Source organism: Brachionichthys hirsutus, chromosome 20 (genome assembly GCF_040956055.1).
Source record: "Brachionichthys hirsutus isolate HB-005 chromosome 20, CSIRO-AGI_Bhir_v1, whole genome shotgun sequence".
In the NCBI taxonomy this organism is placed as follows: domain Eukaryota; kingdom Metazoa; phylum Chordata; class Actinopteri; order Lophiiformes; family Brachionichthyidae; genus Brachionichthys; species Brachionichthys hirsutus.
In genome coordinates this window covers 6,075,875-6,099,206 of record NC_090916.1, presented here as the reverse complement: position 1 = coordinate 6,099,206, position 23,332 = coordinate 6,075,875, and the positions used below count along the sequence as shown (strand labels likewise).

The following is a 23,332-nucleotide window of genomic DNA, read 5'->3' as shown; positions in this document are numbered from 1 at the left end:
CGAGTCATAGTCGGTGACCCCGATCATAATCATGAAGTGCTAAATCCAATTAACACACACATAAGGAATCATAGCTTTAAAGCTATAGTACTGTAGATAAGAAAACCAGCAGAAACTGATTCTGTATAAGAAATGTACCAACTTTTATTATCCAAACCACACGTCCCATTCGGTATGCAATACAAAGCAAGAGGATTTTACATAAACAGTGAGTCTGAGATATGAAAAATATCCAGCTTAAGACAAAAAGGACTAAAACGATTTCGCATCAGTGTTCAAATCGTCTCGGATTCAACACACAATAGCATATCTTGGTGAAGAGCGAAGCTTGATGACAGAAGATGAGATTTATCAATCAGATATGAAATACCTGTATCATACGCACATCTCACTTTCAGTCACATCCAGGCCAAAGGTCCACTTATTGTATATCAAACATGGCTCACGCACACGCACAAACACACGCATATATTACTCGACATAAGCAGATAAAAAATAATAACAAACAGGCGTATTGAATGCTGGATACCTGAATTGATAGTGTTAAGTTAATGTGTTAATGGTTCTTTACATGCAGTACATGGGTTATGGATGAAACAGAAAATTAGGCTCCATAAGTGGGTTCATCCTGTGAGGGCGGAGAGGCGGGGGGGAGAGTTATTACTGCGATGGTTTTGGGTTGTAAAACAAAACTGGTGAGTTACTCCTTTGGAAACAAGAAGAAGATTTGATTGAAGGCACGGGAGAGATTGTCCATCTTCATTCGTGGTTAGTTTAAGGGCTGGCGGTCACGCTGGCGTTTTGATCAACCATCAGGTGGTGTTAGTTAGATTCCATCATTAATACACAGAGACCCCCCCCCTACTTCTGTTTCTGATCATATTGAGCAGTGGTAAAGGCAAACAGTTAAAAGGTATGAAAGTCAACAACAACAAATTTGAGAACTCCAGATTCTGAGATTTTAAAATAAAAAGTTAAAGATTAGAACCGTGAAACTATTCAGTTGAGAAACACTCAACTCTTATCCAGAATGTTTAGACGCTGTATTTTCTGTTTTAATACAAAATCCATTAAAAAAAAGTCAATGATTGAAAAACATGTCATCGTCATTCAGCGCATCGGCACGGAATTCATATTTTATTGTCGCACCCTTTTCGATTAGCAGAAACCTCAGAGCGGGACGTGTAAAAGTAGAATGAAGGTCTGTGTTCACAGTGGATTTATTTTTGTAGTTGTACAAAGATTGAGTTTAAAAAAGTAAAATACAACAAAGCATCCCAATGCTGTTAGCGCTCCATCAATTGATCCTTTAGCTGCTCTCAATATTTAGCCCCTCGCGGCAGCAGAAATGCAAATACAGAAACGACTTCGCTTGTTCATAGGATGCATTTAACACGATGACAAACGTGCCTGAGAAGCTTTCCAAATAAACTTATTTTGCATCAGCAATTCAAATTTGACTAAATTCTGTACACTTAAATCCTTCCATTGTTAAATAAACAATTTATTAGCAGTAATATTTTGCTGCCTTGTTCATTCATCATGCGCAGCCTCCGAAGCCGAGGCTGATGGGTATCCCGGCAGAGACGTCCCATGCGACGCTTTGAAAGAATTTGCAAAAGCAGAAGACGGCCGACGTTCCGCGGGTTTGGGGAATGACTATGCAAATACACACAAGTATTAACATCAAGTTTTGTTTTAAATAAATGTAAACATATACATCTTATCTGAGTCGTCCATCCTCTTCGTATCTATTTATATATAAAAAGCACAGACGTTACTGGAGCATCGTTCGGATGCTCTTCGGAGTGGACTCTTCGTTCAGGTGTTTAGTGGTGAATCTGAGGGGGGGGGGGGGGGGGAAACACACAATAGAAGGTTTTGTTACAAGCGTTGACTCAAGCATGGACCGCGTCGGATATCTTTACGCATTATTATGCGTCAAATGGTGAGAATAAATGTTTTACGCCTTCACAATCCAAAGCCGAGCGAACGAGACGTACTTGAGGGCGTTCAGGAGGCCCTCGACGTTGTCGGTCGGCTGCTCCTTCAGGACCTTTATGCAGCCTTTCATCTGTGAAACAAACAATGAGATCATCACGTAGCCGGCAGCTCGAGTCATGCACACGCCTGCGTGCGAGTCTTACGTCTATCTTTGAGGATTTGTTAAAGGCACCATTGGGGTGGACGTGGTCATAAAGAATAATGACTCCCACCATAACCCTCATGCAAAACAAGAGCGTTTCCTCGCTGCTGAAACGACTTGAATATTCCCTAAATAAAGAAAGAGAGAGAGAGAGAAAAATATATATATCAAACAATCATGAAGTTAGAAGGAGAAACGGTGTTTTTTATTTTTAAAATCACAGTTTCTCTATTATTTCTGGTATAGAAAGAGAAGACATATTTTCAAAAACATTCAGATTCACTTTAAATTTAAGATCTGCAGTGAATCTGTGAGAACCTTTGCGTGTGTGTGTGTGTGTGTGTGTGTAAAGAAACCCTCAGGACTCACGGCGTCTCCAGCATGACCTTACAGATGCTGGCCATGGTGCTGAGACAGTCTGTCGTGTTCTCCAGCGGACGAGTCTTATTCTGACAAAGACAAATCAAACGACGAATACGATTATTTACCATTAAATGGCAACGGGGTCTCCATAAAGCACAAATGCCAAGTATGACGGTTTGTCCTCTTGAAGCTTCGTGTGCACTCTCACCTCCGTCACAAAGTTTCTGGTTGCGTTGCTGAGCGTTTTCAACATGGGCGTGGCTTCGGCGTAGAACAGGGACATCCTGTTGGCCATTTCATTGTTGACTTCACTTTCAATGTCCAGCTGGTAGGTGCAGAAACAAAAACAGACACACAAGCGGCGTCAGTATGGGATACATCTGCCCTTGTTCGTTACTTCCAATGCAACTCCGTCTCCCTCCCATCCTTTCTTGCACGGCTCCATCTCTAGGCCGCGTTTGGATTAAGACACTAAACAGATGGCTGTTGGAAGACAGAAATGTGCGTCTTAGCAGCCGCTGGAATATCAAGCTGCCTCCCCGGCGCCGGGACAACTCACGTTCATGTTATTGATCCGGTTTCGACTGATGGTTCTTCTGTAGTAGCTGAAGTCGTTCTGAATGGCAGGAATCCTCATCTGGAACACAAGTAGTCGCGAAAAATAAAATATTTCTTTGTAGTAAAGTAACGGCGGATGATCAACTCAAGCTGTGTGTGTGTGTTGAGAGAGACCTTCAGCTCATCGAAGCGCAGCGTAAAGTGGAGGATCTCGGCAAACTGTTTGGCCAGCGCCTGCTCCCTCTCCAGGTGCTGAGTGGGCGTGAAGGGCGGACACGTCAGGGTCTCCAATAAACTCTGCAGCGCCTCCTCTGCACACACAGACACAGACACACACACACACACACACACACACACACACATTGCAAAACAGAAAAAAAAAGACAATAAGAGCGATGGAAGGGGTTAAAAAGACGTGAAACAGTCGTGACTTTAAAAGGACGATAATGCATCGTTCCCAAACCCCGAGCCCGTACCTAGTCGGAGGGAGAAACTGTAGAACTTCTTGAGTTTGATGACCAGCGGGCAGACGGAGTTCCAGGCTCGCTCCTGATGCATGAAGTCGTTGGGGTTTTGAATTGCCTGGAGAGAACAGAAAAATGAACGTGAGAAACGATCAGAGCTCAGAGCCTAAAATGATCATCGACACCCAGCGCCGCTATGCTTGTGACCGTTTCCTACTTCTCTGATCTCCTGGCCGGCTCCTTTGTACGCCTGCAGGCCAGACAGGATGCTCTCCGAGTCCTGGAGGACCGAGTTCACCTGGTTCCACACCTCCCGTTCGCCTCCTGTGGGCTGGGCATCTGATACAAACACACAACGCAAAAGGACTAAAGTTAGCTGAGACACCACACACAAGAGTTAATCCCCCCCCCCCCCACAAAGAATTAAATTCAAAATAATTTGTAAGAGAATCAGACTTAACAGCACTAATTCTATATACTCCAGTCTAGATCAGAAACCGCTTTTCTGTGTCTGTATTTGCTGTTACATTAGCTTGATTTGCTTCAGTGTACCTTAATACTGTGAAAGCAGGAAACTAGAGCTTTACAGGGGGGAAAAAGAGCTCTAAATTTAGAGCATCCGTGACATTCAAACTGTGTCTGGGTTGTGTTTTTGTATTTCACTATTCTTCCACTGCCATCATTTCCCCTTTACGTTTACATATTGAATATTCCTTATTGTAATCCCAGCAGATACAGGGAGACGAGCATGCAGACACATCAATAAAAGCTAACAGCAAAGGTCAAGGGTCAGATTCATTCTTCAACATGGCACGGAACAAACACTGAAATGAAGACAAGGAAACAGCAGTTAGGACAATAGGATGACCCCCAAGCAGTGGGTCAGCTTACGGGATGTTAAAGGAAAATGACTAAGTGACGTAGAGGAGGGGCAGATGGTGAAGCAAGCAGAAGAGATTTGCTGTGCTCACTTTCAAAGTCAAGGAAAAAGTTTGGTCCCTGTTCGAGCTCTGTGCAAGTTAGCACTTTTAAAAGATTCCCCATTTGGCTTCTGCAACAGAGAAAACAAAAGAGAAAAGGAAGGAAAGGATACGCAAAAGGTTAAAAACAAATCGTTCAGTTATTAGGATCAGAGCTGGAAAAGGAGAAGCAAGAGAAAAGGAAATGCAACGGAGAAATAGAAAAAGGGCGCGAGATGACTGGCGAAAACAAAAAACAGCTGAGCTGGTGACAGCTTTACTCCCCCGCCTCCCAAAACCTCCCCACATTAGGCCTTTCTCCTTTCGTTCCACTCTAGCGCCAGACTTACGTTCAAAGTCCAGGAAAAAGTGTGGATAGTTCTCTATTTCCCTTGTTAGGACTTTTAGCAGGTTACCCATCCCAGCAAACCTGATGGTCAAAATACAGTCATGAAAAAGACAAATAAGCAAACACATGAAAATGTTTGTTACAAGACGCGTGGAACTTAACAGACATGTTCAAGGTGGCTCCAATCAACATGAAAGTGTGGCGGTAATAATGCTGGAAACAAAAGTTTAGCTAACAGAAGGAGACCGCCATGATTTACATTTGCGCTTTAACACGTTTGAGATGAAAAATGTTCCACAATAAAAGAAAACCGACTTTTCAAAGTCGAAAACACGCTCTCACTGCAAGCACTTGTGATTTAATGAATGTGTGTATAAATAAAAATGGTTTTCACACTTCATTTATGTGAATGCAAATGGCTGAGATCAAAAGATTTAACACTGGGTGGGGAACCAAGTTGTTGGCTGAAGGTCAAAACAATTCAGACACGCCGAGAACAGCGGCTGCACTTTGAGAACCGGAGTTGACTTTTAAGGACATGAAGCTGCGGAGACGGACTTTCCTATTCCGGACCCAAATTCTTTTAGGAATTATTGCATGACAGGCAAACAGAATGAGACATTGTGCTGCAGTGCGCACATGATGCTCACACCGAACAGCCTCCAGCAAACTGGCATCATCGGAGGTCATGTGTTCATTTCTAATCTGTCACTCCTCCTAATTTCAAAGACTTTAATATGCAACAACCAGGACACTGAATCTATTCTAGAGCTATGCTGAACCTCATCGACTCCCCCGTACTGTACCAGTAGGGGGCGGCAAAGGAATTACAAAGCATGTGAGCCTGTGCAGAGACTGCGTTTTGTAATTCCGAATGGCTGCAGCTTCCACAAATGAACATGCGTTTTCCGTTTCTGCTTTCACACATGTGCGGAGTCTCATGAACCATTAGCTTGTTCTCCGTTAAAGGAAACTTCCCCCGTCTTCACTGTTAATAGTGAAGACGGAAAAACTACGACGGGAAATCCCTTGCTTGGCCAGTTCTTCTTTCACAACCCCATATCTCTTCGGCCGATTAGAGAAGCGTGGAAACTTTGATTTCCCTCTTCCTCGGAGCACTTGCCTTCCAGTTGTGATCCATTTTGTGTGGTAGCAACCAACGCACTGAAGAGATTTGACAAATTCATTTGTGAGAAGAATCAATAAGGCTTAGATTCCTTCCCTTCCTGTGACAAACATCATCATTCCTCTGGCTTTAAGTGACGCGTTCGTTAAACCCCTGCAGCAGACTCGAGGCTATTTTGTGTTATAATTAAAGCAATTTGAAGAATTTGAAGCACCTAGAACGGGAATTGTCTTCATCGCTGCCTGAATCTCAACGAAAGCTCAGCTGAGAGTAAAATTAAGATCTCAACAAACTCACAAAGTGATTTAGAGTGAATGTTTTTAATCTGATATCAAGCTATTGTACAAATTGGTATTTATTCAAATTGAAGATTTCCTTATGCGATATGACAGGATTCACTTGTTTGTTCGGCGAGTGTTGATATAGAGCAGTGATTTCTAGAAGCGGCTCTCCATTTTCAAAAAAACAAAAACAAAAAAAGACATAACTTCTGTTTTTATTTTAAACAAGGAAACTCCGCTGGACTGTTAAACACGGAAGTCAACAAAGCTGAACCGAAACTAGACTGTGCGAACATTGTAACGGTGCGTAAAAGCTGATTTTAATCCCATGGGTCTAAATTTCCAAAAATATTCTGGAAGGTAGTTTTCTCATCTTTGCTCATTTGTGTTTCGTTATGAACAGGATTTTAATAAAGACATAAAGACCGGAACGCTTTTCTACGACATAAATCTCTATCATGAGCACGACCTTTCATTTTTATGTTTTTCCAGGTGGTTTTTCTGCTCCGAGCGCTAACAGTGAGCGGTGGACGGATTCTCCTTCCTCCCTGCCGGTGTGTGATGAACGCCTCCTGATGGTTCAGCGTCGCTTTAAAGCCGCCCCCGAGGACAAAAAAACCTTCAACCAGCTCCGAGGGAGAAAGTTGTGGGCTCAATAAAACAAGTGCGGGCTGATCCCACTGTAATCATGTAAACCGCGGTGTTGTTTCTGGACCTGCCGTGCTTCAGTGGCAACTATTGCTCAAACACAACTGCACATGCATGCGTGTGTGTGTGTGTGTGTGGTACCTTCTCTCGGTGAGGATCTCAAGTTGCTCTCTATGACATCCGCTTCCTTTTTCTCTCTGTAATAAAATAAAAGAAGAAATTCATGAAGTGATTAAAAGCAAATGATGTGGAAAGTGGAAACACAATCGCAAATCATGTGTTAAATGTGTGTGTGTTGCTTAGTGTCAGGGTGTGTGACTTCCTACAGCTACACCATCAGACAGGTACAGTATCTTTTTCTCCCGACAAAAGCAAGCATTCAGCAAACCGATCCGTCTCTCCCTCATCACAGAACAACCACTAAATTATTCAAAGGTGAAATGTACACCCCATTATTTCCATGGTATCCCCCCCCCCCCCCCCCCCGTGACAAGCTCATGGTCAGTGACATGGACTGAAATGTATCTCTCCACAACTTCAAAGCAGAATATAAATATAGAGGACACGAGCGCTGCAAATAACGAATGAGAGATGTGCTACCGAGCTGAAGGGGAAAGAGCAAACCTAATTTAAAGCTCCGCAACATTTTACCAACAATCCAAATTCTCCGTCTCATTCTGCAAGAGCTGCTTTCCTCAAACACTGCTGACGAGCAGCCGCACTCCTTAATCCATCACGTGTATCGCACTAGAAGAATACACACAAGTACAAGTACACTGTGGAAGACGAGACGCAGTAAACCATCATCCTGCGGTTCCACTCTCTTGCATTAGAAGGACGCTGCGGAGGCTCTTCTCTCATGTTGGTAACATCTGTAATAGTCGCATCCATCCCTCCTCTGCAGAACCTGCACATCAGCACGGAGGCGTGGGTTATTGTGTACACATGGGTGGGTGGGCAGAGAGCCCACTGTGACGCAACACGTTCTCCTAATGAGGTCGCAGCCCCCCCCCCCCCCCCCCCGAGGGGAAACGAGCAGAATTCACTTCAACAGTACAAAAGGTGTAAAACACACAGCTTAAGAACCAGGTGGACAGCACAGACCGACACACTTCACCAGCGTGCACGCGCACACACACACACACCAGCCAAATTATCTCTCTGCACCTCAACCTCTTCCTCCACTCTTCCTCTCATTCCTTTATCACTCCCTGCCTTCTCCTTTTCACTCCATCCACTTCTCTTTTTATTGGCAGTCATCTTGAATTTGTCTCCTTAACCATTCATACTGACTGGGCTCATCTACACTGAATTTGATTGATTAGCCCCCCCCCCCCTGGCCTTTGTTCGTTCAGCTATCTGGATGAGCCAGAACGAGTCGGTACTCTCAGTCCCTTCATCTGTCAGTCATCCCAGCAGGTGCCGGAGCAGGACAGGCAGCAGGGAGAAGCGGAGAAGCGTCCCAAAAAAAATAAACATGTTTTCCAGGAAACATCGATTAAGAGCCAGAACAGAGTTTTCCAGAGAAGCCGCCGTGATGGACGCAACAGCAATAGAGGTCCCGCTGAAAATATGATTGCAGTGGGGTTTGCCAGAATTAAGCATGCAATAAACTTTTAAATATGAAAGTCATATGTGTATTTACATTAAATTAAAATGAGATGAGATCAATTAACTTATAAATAATGCAAAAAAAAAAAAAAAAAGATGTTTTGATCTCGTCACAGAATATTTACTCTCAGTCTGAATCTTTGCCCTCAAAGTAAACTCTGAAGTAATCAGTATTTTAATCTCTTTACGGCTCCTTTAGTTGCTGTAATTGAAAATGACACATCTTCTGGTTTCACACAAGGTTCAAGGACCCAATACAATTCAGTCTTTTGACAACAAGTCACCAGAAGATCACAATTTTTGGGCATCGCATTTTACGTGTCGCCAACATGACAACAATATTTCTTTGCACTTTATGTCGGCAGATCTTTCCCGTCTCGTCTACGATTCGTTACGACGAGGGCCGGTATGCAAATTCTCTCCTGCATTGAAAAAGCAGCAATATTCCTTCTGTTTCGTGGTTTATAGCTGAAAAACAATCAGGGTCTTTATTGATGGATACGGTTACAAGAGTATTGTAACTCCTTTAGGAATACGGTTGTGCATAATGTGTGCATAAAGTGTCTTCAACTGGATCATTGTCCTTTATGAAGACTATTATCACTCACACACACACAGAAAACATTAGCAGTCCCTTTGACGTAAAAACCACATTTCCTGCCTGCAAGGCTGTGTTAAAAAGCAATGCGTTTCCATGGTGACAGCAAAGATGTCTGTTAAAACGGGAGAAGCATACATGTATGACAGAGTGGGATCCCTGGAGGAGACACACACAAATCCTCTGGCTGAATGTCTGGAGAGGAGGATGCCAGACCTACGAGTTCCAGAAAGGAGGACAAGAAACAAGAAAGACACCCTGCTCGACTGCGACCAGAGCGCACCGGAATAAACGACCACAATACGGAATAGGTCCCTTATCCGGCCCTCGTATCGGTGTTTACTCACTGGACGCAGGCCTCAAGCCACTGATTGCTCAGTAAATCAGCAAACACACATCGCAATCTAAAGCAAATTTGTTCAACACCGTTTGAAGTGTGGCCGTCGAAAGGGTAAGGCAGACCTGCTCAATATAAAATATGCCACATCTCACGCATTCCGTTTCAGCTGCTGGCGTCACGCCGACAATCAATACGAGGACTGCCGATTTAATGTTCAGTGCTGCCTGGAATGATTCTCATGTGCCAAACAACTTTAAACTGCAAGACAACTGTATACGGTCTCACATATTTCCGCTGCTCTCAGTGCGTGGGGTAACCCCCCCCCCCCCGGTGTATTTTCAACCGCAGCGATGAGAGAAAGACGAGCACAGACACACAAAGGGTCAGTCAGACACTATTTGTCAAAGGTCAGAGCAAAGCTGTCCGCACATCTTTACCCTGGATATACAGCTGTTGCTAAAAAAGGCGACCAAAAGATAATGTTCCCGACTTCTGCAATGCAAGTAAAGACGTTGTCGTCGGTGTTGAAGGTCCGTGGATGACGGATCCAATGTGGTTTTACAGGGTCTACCGGTAATTATAATAAAAGCTTTATGGACTTATGTTGTATACTTACTTACTGGTATCACTAGTATTTGTCATTTGCTGTGTAACCTGGAAAACAAATATACGATGGCTGTGTAGCATCAACAACTTTAACCCGTTTTATTCTTATGATCTTTATTTGTGAGATTTGTGTAAAATAAGCACATCTTATGGCCTCCCGGGGTTAAATCAGCTGCAACCACTTCATTATGTTCTCCATAAAACCGACAAAGGGAGACGCTGGCTCAAACCCTGGATGGCACGACGACAGCCGGCGATTCACACGCATCCAGAACTGAACCCGCAAATTAATTATTTACACGAACGAACAGAATACCCGCCACTGGAAAACACACTTATTTTTTTGAGAGCTCCAGGTCACGCGAAGGGACTCGGCGTCTTGATTTCTGAGAAGGTAAAGAGAACGTCTCCAGAATGAGACCGACACTCTGGTGCTCATTTTCAGGGAAGCAGATTGATGAATGTGATTCACTGTGGTGAAGGTCTCTGATGGACGAGTGGAAAGAAAGGCAGAGACACATCTGGCTCCAGACAATCTGCTGCTGCAGACGCCCTCTATGGGTTCAGACAAGGGTTAACCCTCAATGGGTGTTCAGTGGGACGGAAGACCACAGCCCTCCCATGGGTGAACGAACGCGTTACAACTGTGCAGCATCTTTCTTCCACTCTGCCTGGCGACAGCTGATGCATGTGTAAGGGATGCATAATGGACCAGTGGTCTCTGTGTTTGTGGGTTTAGAGGGGGGTAATAGTGAAATAGAGCCCTTGTTATTGTCCATGAAGATGCATTCATTCTTAGAGCATCAAGGTGTGCAGCAATCTTTCAACGCTAACCCGAAAATCAACCTTCAAAAGCAGAACAAACAGGAAGTAATAAGATGTCAAAGTACCGTGAGCAACCTCTCATTCACGTGCCGACACATTATTAAGGCACACATATATGCACACAGAACAACAAAAACATGCCTAATGTTATTAAAGCTCCTCAACCACTGGACAATTACAGTTAGAGGTACTATGATCGGCGCAAAGCGTATGAGACTAAACGAACTTCATGCCGGTTGAACCTGATCTGCAGTTTCTAGGAATCTGGTTTGAGTTTGTTTCGTCTCACTCAGGTTTGCTATGAATCTCCAGCTGAAACGTAGCCAAGCACAAACTTTCTTAAAGGTGAACCGTAATCAGACTTTATCCTGCTGTGTCTTATTTTTTACACACATTTCATACAGCCATCCTTAACATGGCCGTAACATCAAATATTTAAAGGGATGAGCGGGAAAAGTCTTATCAGCGTTGATCCTGAAAAACCCCCAAAAACACAGCAGCACAAAGAGTCATCGACCAATTTTTATTTCATATTTAATTCTTGTTGTGTTCTTTAAACTCAGAAAATCCCAGAATGAAGAAAAAAACAACAAACACCAGCCAATTGCTGTGTTTAGCCATTTATCAATCTGCCATTTATCAATAATAATCAAATATGGATTGCTTGTAATGAGAAAGAAGCTCACTGAAGTAATGAAACCGATATCATATCTAGTAAACATTAGCCATTTTACAGCCTGGATTGTGTTTTCCTATTATTATCATGGCTGAAACAATAAATACTTTGATTTATGCAGAATGCCTCAATTTGTGTTTTCATGCCTTCCAAATGAATATGGCTGCTCTCAATCCTGAAGGTGCTGAGTGAATGGTTGTCTTGGAAAATGGCTGACAGGTACCAAAACCAAGCCTTTAGCTTGTCTAGCTCACCATCGAGAGTTTTTTGCAGAACCGTAACAGCCTACGTCTCACGCAAGCCTTGTGACTCTTCTCATGTTGACTGCTCTGTTCTGTCCTCTGCCATTGTTTTCACTGGTGAGTATTTTGTATCCAAAAATCCCCTGATAAATCTGGAATCCACTAATTTGTTGTTGACCTTTGGACTGATATACTCATTTTCACTCAGTGGCTGCTGAGCGTGTTTACAACAGAACTTTCCTTTGAAGACTTAAACAAGAAACAACAGTAAAACTGATTAGCCGGGTTATAAATAGAAAAAAATGACAAATTCATGTGGTAGAATAAGAAGAGTCGGGCATCAGTAAAGCCAGGACTTTAGCTCGTTTATCTCGGGACACCACAAGTTGCCCCCTTTGGAAAATTGACCACCATATGGTCACGACGGGCTATAGTTAAGCCAATTAACGACAAATTAAAAAAACATTCAGCACACCAACATGGCTTAAAAGCATAACTAGTCTGGGCACAGCTTTCTGCACCCGTCTTAAATCCATCGTCTGCCCATTGGGTAAGGGGAGTTGAGGCTCCCGACGGCTCAATTCACCGGGGGGGGGGGCAAATATGACAGCGGGGAGTGTCGGGTTAGTTGGAGGGGTTAAGCTCAGCGCAAGGGGGGGGTTGGCTGACTTTTGCCCAAATATGGACACACGGACTGGGAGGGGCGCATGGTGCTGCTAGAGGGCAAAAGAGAGGGTGGGCTGGGTGGAGGTGAAGGGGAAACCTGCCCGGCACCACCACAATGGCCGCCTTACTCCCCTCTGCTCCATCAGTGACGCTCCTTATCCCCTTACAGTCTGCTTCACACGCCGGCACAGGCTTCGTCTCGGTCCAAACGCTCTCTGCCCGCCGGAGAACACTTCTGCAGCTCGGATTCCTTCGTACGTCAAGCCGAGTTCATTTTAGAGCGCTCGCGGGTCTCGCCAAGAAAGCATAAATTGACTAACGCAGACTCACACTTAGTTGAGTCGATGACGCTGGAGCGCAGTACTCTGCAGCAGTACTCTGTTGTTCAGCAGCTGGTTCTGTGTTGCCTTGTGGTTCAGTCAGCTGGGCAGTTAACACTTACAGACCCATCACTATCCAACCCACACAGCTGGTTTCTGGAGCAAAGAGGAACAGGGTCATCACAATGGCTGCGCAGACTACAACCCATAGTGGTCAATTTTATCCTTTCATAGAACTCGGTGTGTGTGTATTGGGGGGGGGGGGGGGGTATCGTAACAACAACAACTCATAGAAAAACAAAGTGGACTACAGGGGAACAGCCTGGCAAGACCTGTGGACAGACAGAACAATGGACGAAAGAAAAGAAATAATGCTAAACCCAAGTAGGAAAGCTAAGGAGGATGTCTGGTATTTGGAGAGGAGGAGGCAGAGTACCCGTCTGTCTACTGCCAGCCATCGCCGCATAGAGTGGGACTCCAGGCGTACAAATTCCTCCTACGACTCTGCTCAATGCCACTTCTGTTCTGCCAGCCCCGCACATCAACAGCGCTGCAGATACAATGGGAGCCATGCTTGCGTGTGACCGATTCCAGTATGGAACCAATGCTGCTGCTGACTGTGTACGGAGGAGCATCAAGTCATCTCCACCCATACATGGTCCTCGTCTGCTGGCTGGACGCACCCAAGACAGACCGGCCGACACGTCGACACGGGGACAAGATAATCTTGACCAACTTAATCAGACGTATGATCCACTGGCAAAGTGCAACTCACAAAGTCAGGGGATTGTAGCACGAAATTATATTTTGCTAATATTGTCCGGCAGTAAACGCTGACACTATAGTTCAGGGCTAAGAGGAAATGTTTCAGGGTGATTTGTGTAAAAACATGCTATGCTAACAAATCAAGCGAGGCACGAGGGTGTTCCTCATGAAAACAAACCTTTATTTACGGCCTTCCTTAAACACCGGCGACGGATCAGCGCTAATCACTTCAGAATGCCTCACATGGACGATACTGGACCTTTACAGACCGTGACTTTTGCCTTGGGGTAGACAAGTGTGTTAGCTTGATCAAGGCACGAATCCAGCGCTCTCGGTTGGTTAGTCATGCAGCATTTCCAGGCTGAATGCTGCTTCAGTGTTATTCTTGACTACACTAAACGCGCACAGCGACAGATAAACGAGCGAAGCACAGGCAGAACATGGAGGAAGGGAACTACCGAAAGTGATAGCAAGGCTTTGTTATGTTGACCTTTACCAAATTGAGGCGCGACTAGTTTAAAAACAACCAAGCATTTTTATATTTACGCACACACAGCATTAATCACGCAGTCTTGATTTGAACGGAGCAGGCAATTTAAGATTAATACTCGCCATTGATTAGCAGTCATCAATAGATCGTAATCAGGATCAGCGTTTCTGTCATTACTGTTCAGCCCTTTCTCTCTCACACACACACACACACACATTAAGACAGTCATTTTGAGCTTCCCAATATTACCGCTGTCACGGACAGTTAGCGTGCATGAACAATAAACAGCCGTACATTCCTGAACCACTGAGATTGGTGAGAGTGCTACTGTGGAGCAAAAAAAAAAAAAAAAAAAAACACACACCACAGAGGGAGGACAAAATCCTTCAGCCAGCTGTGGACATGCAGAAAAAAAACAGGTGGTGAGCTAGCAAACATTTAGCAAGCTAATCGCTGCCGAGGTAAAATTGTATGTTTTATGCATTAAGCTAACTTTATGCACTGTAATGTATAGGTTATCATAAAGATTTTTAACATGTCTTTGGAAAAAAAAAAAAAAACAGGCCCCACGATAAACTGGCGACTTATCCAGAGTGTAGCCGACCTCTGCCCGTAGTGAGCTGGGATAGGCTCGCGACCCGATCCACGTAAGCGGCTGAAGGTGCAACGATTACCGATCGTCTCGCCTTCAAGAAAATTAATGTTTGGAAACAGTCACAACATGATTCGCTCTCTATTCGGGGAGCAGCTTGATGCCGTGAACATCAATACTGTGCTGCAAGTTCTATTCTTCTTCTCCTTGTCCTCTGTATATATCATCATTATAATCTATGATAGATTGATTGGCTAACAGCTGTCGATGTAAATGTTCAGGCTGAAAACTCATAATTGATCCGGTGCCTGTAGCACAGTATAAATATGACAGGTATTTTGCAGGCTGTGACGTTCCAGACGAGCTTCTTGCTGTAACATATTTTCCAAAGCTTTCCAATTTTCCAGTGGCCTAGAAAGTAAGATGCTTTGGGGCATTTGTGCATGAATAAACTGCCAAAGCAGCAACGCCTATAGTTCCAAACTGTTTGCACCACATTCACAGCACAGATGGCATGCATTTTTAATGACCCTGTTGAAAAACCACTCAGGTTGATGACATGCTGCAACATTAAACAAAGCCAAAATAAAGCTAGCTACAGAGGAGAAAACATGGATGCAACCATTTCTCATTCGAGTCGGCATCAAAAAGGAAAAGAGGTCGACTTGATTTAAACTCTTATACATTTAGAATTAGATTTGCAAACATCATGAAAGATAAAAACAGAAACTGAATTGAGTTTGACAGAGCACATTAGGGTTTGTGAACATGGCGGAGCTACGATTACAACCAGGGAACAAGAGCACACAAAATAGACTCACAGAGAGCTGTTGTCCCGCTGACAGGATGCGAGTATAAAAAAAAGTGAAACGTGAGTGGGAAGTGTGCAGGGTCATAAAGCAGCGCAGTCCGACACACTTATTTTCACAGACAGACTGGCAGGCAGACGGGTAGTTATGGGTAAAACAGGAACTTTGAGCCCACAGTTTGATTCGCACTGTATTTTACTGTGACAGGCATGGTCATAAATAATTTCCTGAATCCTGAGTGGAATAAAAACAGGAGGGAATCAAGGACGGCCAACAATGAATGTAAATACTGGACTGTTATTACAGGGTGGCATTCATTACTGCTGGCCTAAATGTTAGAACACGCTAAGCTCTGGAGACAGAAGCAGTTCTAACCGGCGACTGAGGATTTGTGTTTATTTGAGTCTGTGTGCCAGTCACCTTACCAGCTGAAATAAAAATGCTCTTCTCTTCTTAACAACAAGCTACTTTTTTGTAGAAAACGCGCACGTTACTAGCCTTATCATTGCTATTATTACCGGTATATTTCCGCGTCACATCATGTCTTGACAATTCCACAGCAAGCCGACGTGAATAATTAGGAATTACAAGGCAAAAACTGAAGTAAACAAAGCGAAATGGAATTTAATCATATTTTGCTTTTAAAATGCACACCCTTATTTTAGTGGTTGATGTCACACGCACAGCTTTCATCGAGTGGGAACACTTTAATGTGCACAACCGTTCAGTTCATTTCATTTTGCAACCACTCTCAGTCACCCAACAGGATGTCGTTCACTTTCTTCCTATCACGCAACACCACACACACACACACACACACACACACACACACACACACACACACACACACACACGCGCTCCCTGTTAGCTGACCATCTGAGGCTCGAGAGCCGGTGAGAAGTCTGTTGTACTCTCTGTTCCAGCCCAGATGGCAGCATTGGCTGAGTCAGCGGTGGCTGATGGTCTGTCCACTGTAAACCGAATGATTATTCCTCAACAACAGAGCCAAGTATTAAGAGCTGAGCGCGGAGGGACCTCTTAGCCAGTGTGTTCTGTCTGAATGAATTCATAACTTCAACAATGTAATATGATGTATGAGAATCTCTTGAAACGATGTGTACGACTGCAGCCATGAGCTGACGAATAAAAACAAGACGTTTGAGGCTTCACATGTCATTCGTGTTTCGGAAACATTCTGAGAGCGCAAGCCAAGCGTAGCCAAATTTTACAGACATAAATGTGATTGAATGTGGCAGAGAGCGGAGCTGTAGGCTAATTTCACTTGGCACTGCAAAATAATTATATAAGGCAGTTTTATATTGTTGTTCAGCAAAACCCTGAATGCGGATACGAGACTTAGCACGGGTGCAATGCTAGAAGGAAATCGTTTAGCGTGACACAACAACTTGTGACTCGTAGCTGAACTCTGAAATAGGAAGAAAATGTGTCTGGTAATATGAAAATACTGCAATGCATGTATTGTACTATGACTGTAATGTCTGCAGTCCACATTAGAATGCAGCATCAACGACAGCTTGCTAACAATGTTTCAGGTGGATACTGCATTATCATGATGAAAACAATAATGCCAAGCATTATTTATATATATTTTTTTCAAATTCTATTTTCAACAAGAGTTATGACAGCTAAACATTGCTAATTATGTGCATCATAAAGTCTCACCCTTGCGGCTGCCAGTCTGCAGTGTAAATTCTAGAATTGACGAATACCCCTGTTGGAACGGCCGATGAGTGTGAAACGCCATTTCCTGTTCTCTGTCGCAGATGCGGTTTGAGAAGAGAACAAAACGACTAGATTTCGAACTGCAATAAAACGGCTCTAAACCACATCAAGTACAATTTCACACACACTATTTGCCGATACATTTATAAACGTCGGCAATGTCTGCTTCCGTTGTCAGAATCATCCCATTTTCGGCACCAAATCACATCAACAAGGCATCTAAAACTCTTCGCGTGCCTCGCAAGTACCACGCAAAACGCAACAGGAAGTGATAGTTAAAACCAGGCCGCAGAGACATAAGGCTCATCACAGGGATGGTTCCAAAGTTATGCATGAACTGGCTACGAAAGAGATATCCTTTAGAACTGAACGTTTAGAACGTTGAGAATCATGAATAATTGAATAGTGAAATTTGAAGCACTTTCATTTTATCATATGGCTTTTATTCATTTGCAGACAAAGCTCTGACGCGTCGGCGGAAGCAAAACAATCAAGAAAAGGTACTTTTAAACCAAGTGCAACGTCACGTGGGCCTCCTTTAGTGACTTGCTACTTATAGAAATGGCGCGGCGTTTCCCTTTTAGGCCTCGTGTGCCCATACGCTCTATAAGTGAATACCGAGGCAGACAAATAAATCAGAGAACAGACAGAACATGCCAAGCATTGCAACGTCTCCCAAAAGAGATCAGGTTCATCCACAAGTCATTGTCCTGTGCTTCAGTCAGAATTCAACCAGCATTCCATTGATGCTGCAGTTAAAGCCTGGTGTACCAAATGAAACAAAACACACACACATACACACACGCACAGCTTTAGAGAAGTGCAGCTGTCGCTGTACGTCTTCGGCAATAAAATAGCGCCATTTCAGAACACTAAAAGGCCAAGATAAAGCACAAAAAACTCCCGAAAACTCTCTTCACGAGTTGATTTCCAACGTAATGCTGGCCAATAAATACCTGTAGCTTTTAGATCAAACCCTTGCATCGCCATGTAAACTGTTTTTCTTGATCAGAGATGATGGCTTGCAGACTTCAAACAATCAAACTCAATTACCGGAATATCCATAGTCATGATCAATTAAAACAAACAATCAATACCATCCCCTCAGTACCCGTCATACGCCTCACAATATTGGAGTGAATGAATGTATTGCTTTTGTTGGATGACTTTGTGCTACACAGTTGCTAGGATACAGTGATTGAGGACTGGAAGAGTTGTTAAATTTAAATTGTGGTCAACCACAATAACACATATAATTTAACACACCGATTCCAGCTGTAAACTGGAAAGAAACGCACCTGGTATTTGTATGCTACTTGTAGCTTTGTTTTTTTTGGGGGGGGGGGGGCTAACCAAACCCGATGGTACTGCAGCCAACTAAACTTCAAAAGGTACTTCCGCAGTAAAACCGAGTGCAGTACATTAAACGAGGCACGGACAACAACGTATAAAAGTCCTGCTGCACTTCCCTTACGGTTAGCGCCACCGCACAACCAATGGATGCGCCTGAAAGCTAGCTAAAGTTAGCTCGTGATTTAGCCTCCTCCCCGGCATCTCTTCCCATGTGCAATCTTCATTTGACAGTCGCCGATTCCGCTGGGTACGCCATCCAGCGCAACGCCGGATGCAGCGTATCCAGCAGCGCCCTCAAAACACCAATAAAAGTTGGTGAAACGCCAGAACTCACCTTCACGACTATTCCGGATGTAATTTCTAGGATTTTGTTTGAAAGACTTCTGGGGCTCGGTGCGACTTCAGCGAGCTGCGCTCCTCTGCTTCACCCCCAGAAGGTACAGACAACGCTCGCAGCACGCAGCGCTTCCTCCGCCACTGTAAAAGTGAAGAAGAAGAAAAAAACAAAACCTAACGTCAAGCCCCGCCTATTCGCGTTTGTGATTGGTCAATATTGGGGACAGTGCGGAATTAACCAATTAAATCCTTTCTTTGCGTAATAGTAATGCTTGCACGTTTTACTTTACTTCTGCAGTGCCAAGACATAAAGCTCCTTATTTTTTAGGATTGTTGCGTTGTTTTAATGATTTAATATCAGACATTTTAATCCTAATTTAAGTATTAAATAATCCATGTTTTAAGGATACATAATTGGTGTATTTTTGATCACCCCTCATGCTTTAAAATATGTAAATATTTCCCATAAAGACTGCTCTTAGCAAAAAATTACATATATTTATTCCTATTACATTTTACATTCATTTTTTTACGAGTAAAAACATTTATGACATTGTTAAAATATAATGAATGATTTCAGTAAACAAAATTTGTTTTCCTTTTTTATGTAAATTGATTAAATTCAATTCATAGCACACGTCTTGCATCTAATGACCCCAGCCAGCATTAGGATTAAATGGCATGTTTGATGAGCAGTTAAATGGCATGTTTGAACATTAGGGAGTCTAAAGTTTTGGAAGTGCTTTCATATCTAGGTCTGAGGGCTACGATATAATGGAAGAGAGAGACACAGAAAGGCCAGAGAGAGGAGAGACGGCTGTCAGCGGTGTGGTTGAAGGTATGTGCAGGGTAAACACACCTCCACAGGACCATGGGGGTTGTTCAACTTAGACGATGGGGTCAGCGTACACCCAAGTGTTCCACGACCACAACAGCCATTTGTCTTTGAGTTAGGTTTCCTTTGCAGAACAACAACAAAGAGACAGCACGCTGATCTCCAGTATCCTTTGCCAGGCTGGAAACATCCATTGTGAAAGTTTACATTGGACTGTATTTATAGTATAATAAGTCTCTGGTGGAGCCATGAAGTCGGCCGGTGGTGAAAATTGTCCAAAGGTGGCATCTGGTGGTGAGTATTGGTGAGTTCCTATAACTGCAGCAGTAGTAATTTATCACACTGTCACAACAACTTAAGATCAATTGTACAGTGAAAAATTGTACTGCATGGCCCATTTGATACATATACCCATGTAGCATTTACATAGTGCTAAACTGTTGAAGTTAAACCTTCCTGTGTACAATTTGGTACAAGTATATCAGAGCAAGTTCACTCCAAAAATAAAGATACTCAAAGTACTTTGCATTAACACCATTTAATGTTGACACAGAACAGAATCTTTGGGCGTATCAGTTTTTGAATGCAAGACTGACTCGCCCTGGCTTCTGGAACAAAAATATTGTATTATAATATTTATAATATGACATATTTAAACACTGCTTGTGTTGTGTTTAAAGCCAAAAAGTCATGGAATTGTGATCGAGATCACTTGGTTTTAAGATGCATAGCACCAGTTCTTCACTAAGAACACATTTTGAATCCTCCCTATCCTCTTGATGGCAGTATAGCTCAGCACACTGCTACCCCAGCTGGCTTTGACTCTGCCGACACAGACTTCAGCTGAATTTAACACAATGCACATCATCTTTACTTCTGTGAATTATGCATGGCTGTGCACCGAGACTACAAACTACAGCATGTGTAGCTTTTGCAAGCTTCAAAGGGATTTTTCATGTACTGTATTTCTTAATTCTTATACTCTGTCCTTTGCCTGTGGGTGACATTCACCAGCAGGTAACTGTTGTGTTGTAGGGTTATACTATGCTGTGACCATTACCATAAATTGTTCAAGTATATCCTCCATACATACAGCATGCCAAACATTAATTAACCTGTGCAGTACAATGCCTCTTTTATTGGGACATGACAGAATCCCTTTAAAACCATGTTAATCATGGTGATTGCATTGATTTTTTTACAATTATTATGGCAAAGAATGATGAAATATCGGTAGGTAGACTAGAAAGGCCAGCGGTGACCCCCGCAAGGACACACAATCCTTGTTTACTGTCTGCACTCCAAGGATGGGGATAGAAAATGTGCATAATATGGCAACTGGCTGTTGTTTTCTAAGAACGGACTTCAGTTGCATACTGAGTGTAAAATAATACATACTTTGATATCAACATTCAGTCGCTGGAGGTGGAAGCAAACAGAAAAACAAATGCCATGTTTGTGCTCCTTTCTGTGTTTGCCCTTGGTGATGAGCAGAGTGGAGTTTGTGTTCTTTCATCTCCCAATGTCCACACTTTGGCGGAATGCCACAGCACTGTTGCTAAGGGCTGCACGGATTTGTTTGGATTATCCTAGCGGTTCGACAGTACATTCTGAGAGTATATGAGGACATACGAGGGAGTGTATTTGATATACACAATAAACATTATGCAGCATAAACGGCTGCATTCTAGCTTAGCACTAATTATGCTTACCCTCCTTCATTCCCGCCTTTGCGTGTTTTGCAGATCCATTTGGCTCCTTTGGTTCTAAGCAGAGGCCGGGAAAATGTTAAGTGATATACATGCCAACATTTCCATTTTATTTGTAGGTCAGAATTTAAAACCTGCCAGAACAGATGTAAGTATGCATAGACTCTAAATGTCACCGCTGCTGCGCGATGACAAGGCTCTTCGTTTCCAATGCATTGGATCAGGGGCATTGAACTGTATTTGCTACATCCTCTCAATGTCTCTGTACAGGAGGGCATTCAAATGTCAGTGCCTGCTTTGATGCAAACATCTATGGACTTTTTCAAGGTGACTGGAAAGGATAAAATTAAACCTTTTTATTTTGCTGGTCTGGTGAGCCAGGACTAAACTGCTCCACCCTGTTTTTACTTTACAGTGTAAAAACTATACCACAGGGAGTGTCAGCTTAAAATACAACAAGTGAAGCCTCACTCGACCTTGAGGCTGCTGGCCCAGCATACAGTTAGCTATCTGCTTTCATTGAGGCCATCCATCCCGACTCGGAACACTGCATGCTGGCTTCCAGTCTGCAGAGGATTCTCAGGTTATTGATGGCAGCAATGCCTCCTTTTGTGTTCTGATTGATGGTAAGAGGTCCACAGTGGAATTATTGGCGCTGTCAGAAAACAGTGCAGCCCCAGCCACAGCTCCAGATATAAAGATCGACTAGATCACACCAACAGTGTAAAGAAACGTCCTTTATATTTAACCGAAGGAAAAACAATTTCAGAATCTTTATCTAAATTTAAATCACCGCTGGAAACCGTCCCATAGCCCACCGCCACAAACAAACAGCTTTGTTTGGACCTATTGTGTTTCCAGTCCTCTTTCCACAGGCGAAGACTTGAGTGGCCGTTTGACGCCATTGTGTTATGCAATCCGCCGAGGCATCGGAGCGTGACTGTCGAAGAGGCGCGAGGGACGACCATGTGCCAAGAAGAATGACTGCTGCTCCTCAATGCTAGGAGGAAGAATGGGGGAAAAGTGACCATGAGGGAGGGGGGGTCAGTGCATCAGTCCATCCATCTAGCCATCCATTTTAGCAGGTCCTTACCTAAGTGCTAACCTTTACCTGCAAAGAGGACGTGGCGACAGAACAGGGGAAGACGTCAGGGCTAAAACCTTGACTCAGACGAGTCAAGGCTGATTTTATGTATGAGGCTAACATCCTTTTTGTTCAGGCCATCCATCACTGACAGCTCTGGGCGCTGCCGTCAGGCTCGCCTCTCATTCTACCGTCCTGATGGTTGCCGCCTACTCAACACTGCTGCTGGTAATGATGCTGTGAATGTACACACAGTCTCCTATGCTCTGAAAGTAGAGCGTGTGATGGAGAGGCAGTGAAATGAGAGAGAGAGGGAGAGAGAGGAGAGAGTTAAAATGTAGCCAGAAAACTCAAACACGGCGGCAGATGGAAAGAGAAAAGGGACTGATGGAGGCTCCGCGTGTGAAAGAAGAGAAACCTTGAGAGCTTTTCTTTTGTTTTAAATACTATAATCAACCAGACTTTTCAGAGCTTTTTCAAAAATACATCTTAATTGAGGGAAAGGGATCCTGAAGGGAAGAAACATCAAGCACAGGTAATGTTTTCCCCTCTCCAAAAATTAATACCACGGCTTGATGAGGAAACAAATGCAGCAATGACGATCTGATTCGCTGAAGTGTCACTAAAAATGTATCCAGGGTGTGCCTGAAACCAAAGCACCATGTCCACACCATCATTACGGATACGATGGATCCGCAGCCGAACCGGATCCAGTCGGTTTATGTAGGTAATGCTAGAGAAAAAATGGTTGCCTAGTTGCTTCTGGGAACCCTGATGAATCCAACCTGATTACCGTAAACAGGACAATTCTTCCTCGAACAAATGTAAAATAGAATTT

The 23,332-nt window shown here is 43.5% G+C and overlaps 1 protein-coding gene across 3 annotated transcripts; it reads right to left on the bottom strand.

The window, feature by feature from the left end:
* Positions 1–895: 895 nt before the first annotated feature.
* fam49a (family with sequence similarity 49 member A) lies at positions 896–4,913 on the bottom strand. 3 transcript variants are annotated; one of them, XM_068753487.1, is made up of 10 exons: positions 4,841–4,913; positions 3,749–3,870; positions 3,544–3,649; positions 3,242–3,378; positions 3,069–3,146; positions 2,718–2,834; positions 2,516–2,595; positions 2,148–2,274; positions 2,004–2,074; positions 896–1,841 (listed from the first exon to the last, which is right to left on the bottom strand). In XM_068753487.1, exons 1-10 carry the CDS (start codon positions 4,908–4,910, stop codon positions 1,778–1,780), a joined length of 972 nt encoding a protein of 323 aa, XP_068609588.1. In that variant the 5' UTR covers positions 4,911–4,913; the 3' UTR covers positions 896–1,777. The 3 variants fall into 3 exon arrangements, with proteins under 3 accessions (XP_068609588.1, XP_068609587.1, XP_068609586.1); XM_068753486.1 differs by lacking the exon at positions 4,841–4,913 and adding an exon at positions 4,503–4,587; XM_068753485.1 differs by lacking the exons at positions 2,148–2,274; positions 2,516–2,595 and having other exon boundaries at positions 4,841–4,910.
* Between the last annotated feature and the right edge of the window lie 18,419 nt (positions 4,914–23,332).

Bases quoted from the DNA above. Each gene is read 5' to 3' on its own strand.
- fam49a (XM_068753486.1), bottom strand. From the start codon at position 4,575: ATGGGGAATCTTTTAAAAGTGCTAACTTGCACAGAGCTCGAACAGGGA. The intron at 3,871-4,502 runs GTGAGCACAGCA...TGTTTGTATCAG, and splicing joins CTTTTTCCTTGACTTTGAAA to ATGCCCAGCCCACAGGAGGC. The intron at 3,147-3,241 runs GTCTCTCTCAAC...CTTGTGTTCCAG, and splicing joins TGCGCTTCGATGAGCTGAAG to ATGAGGATTCCTGCCATTCA.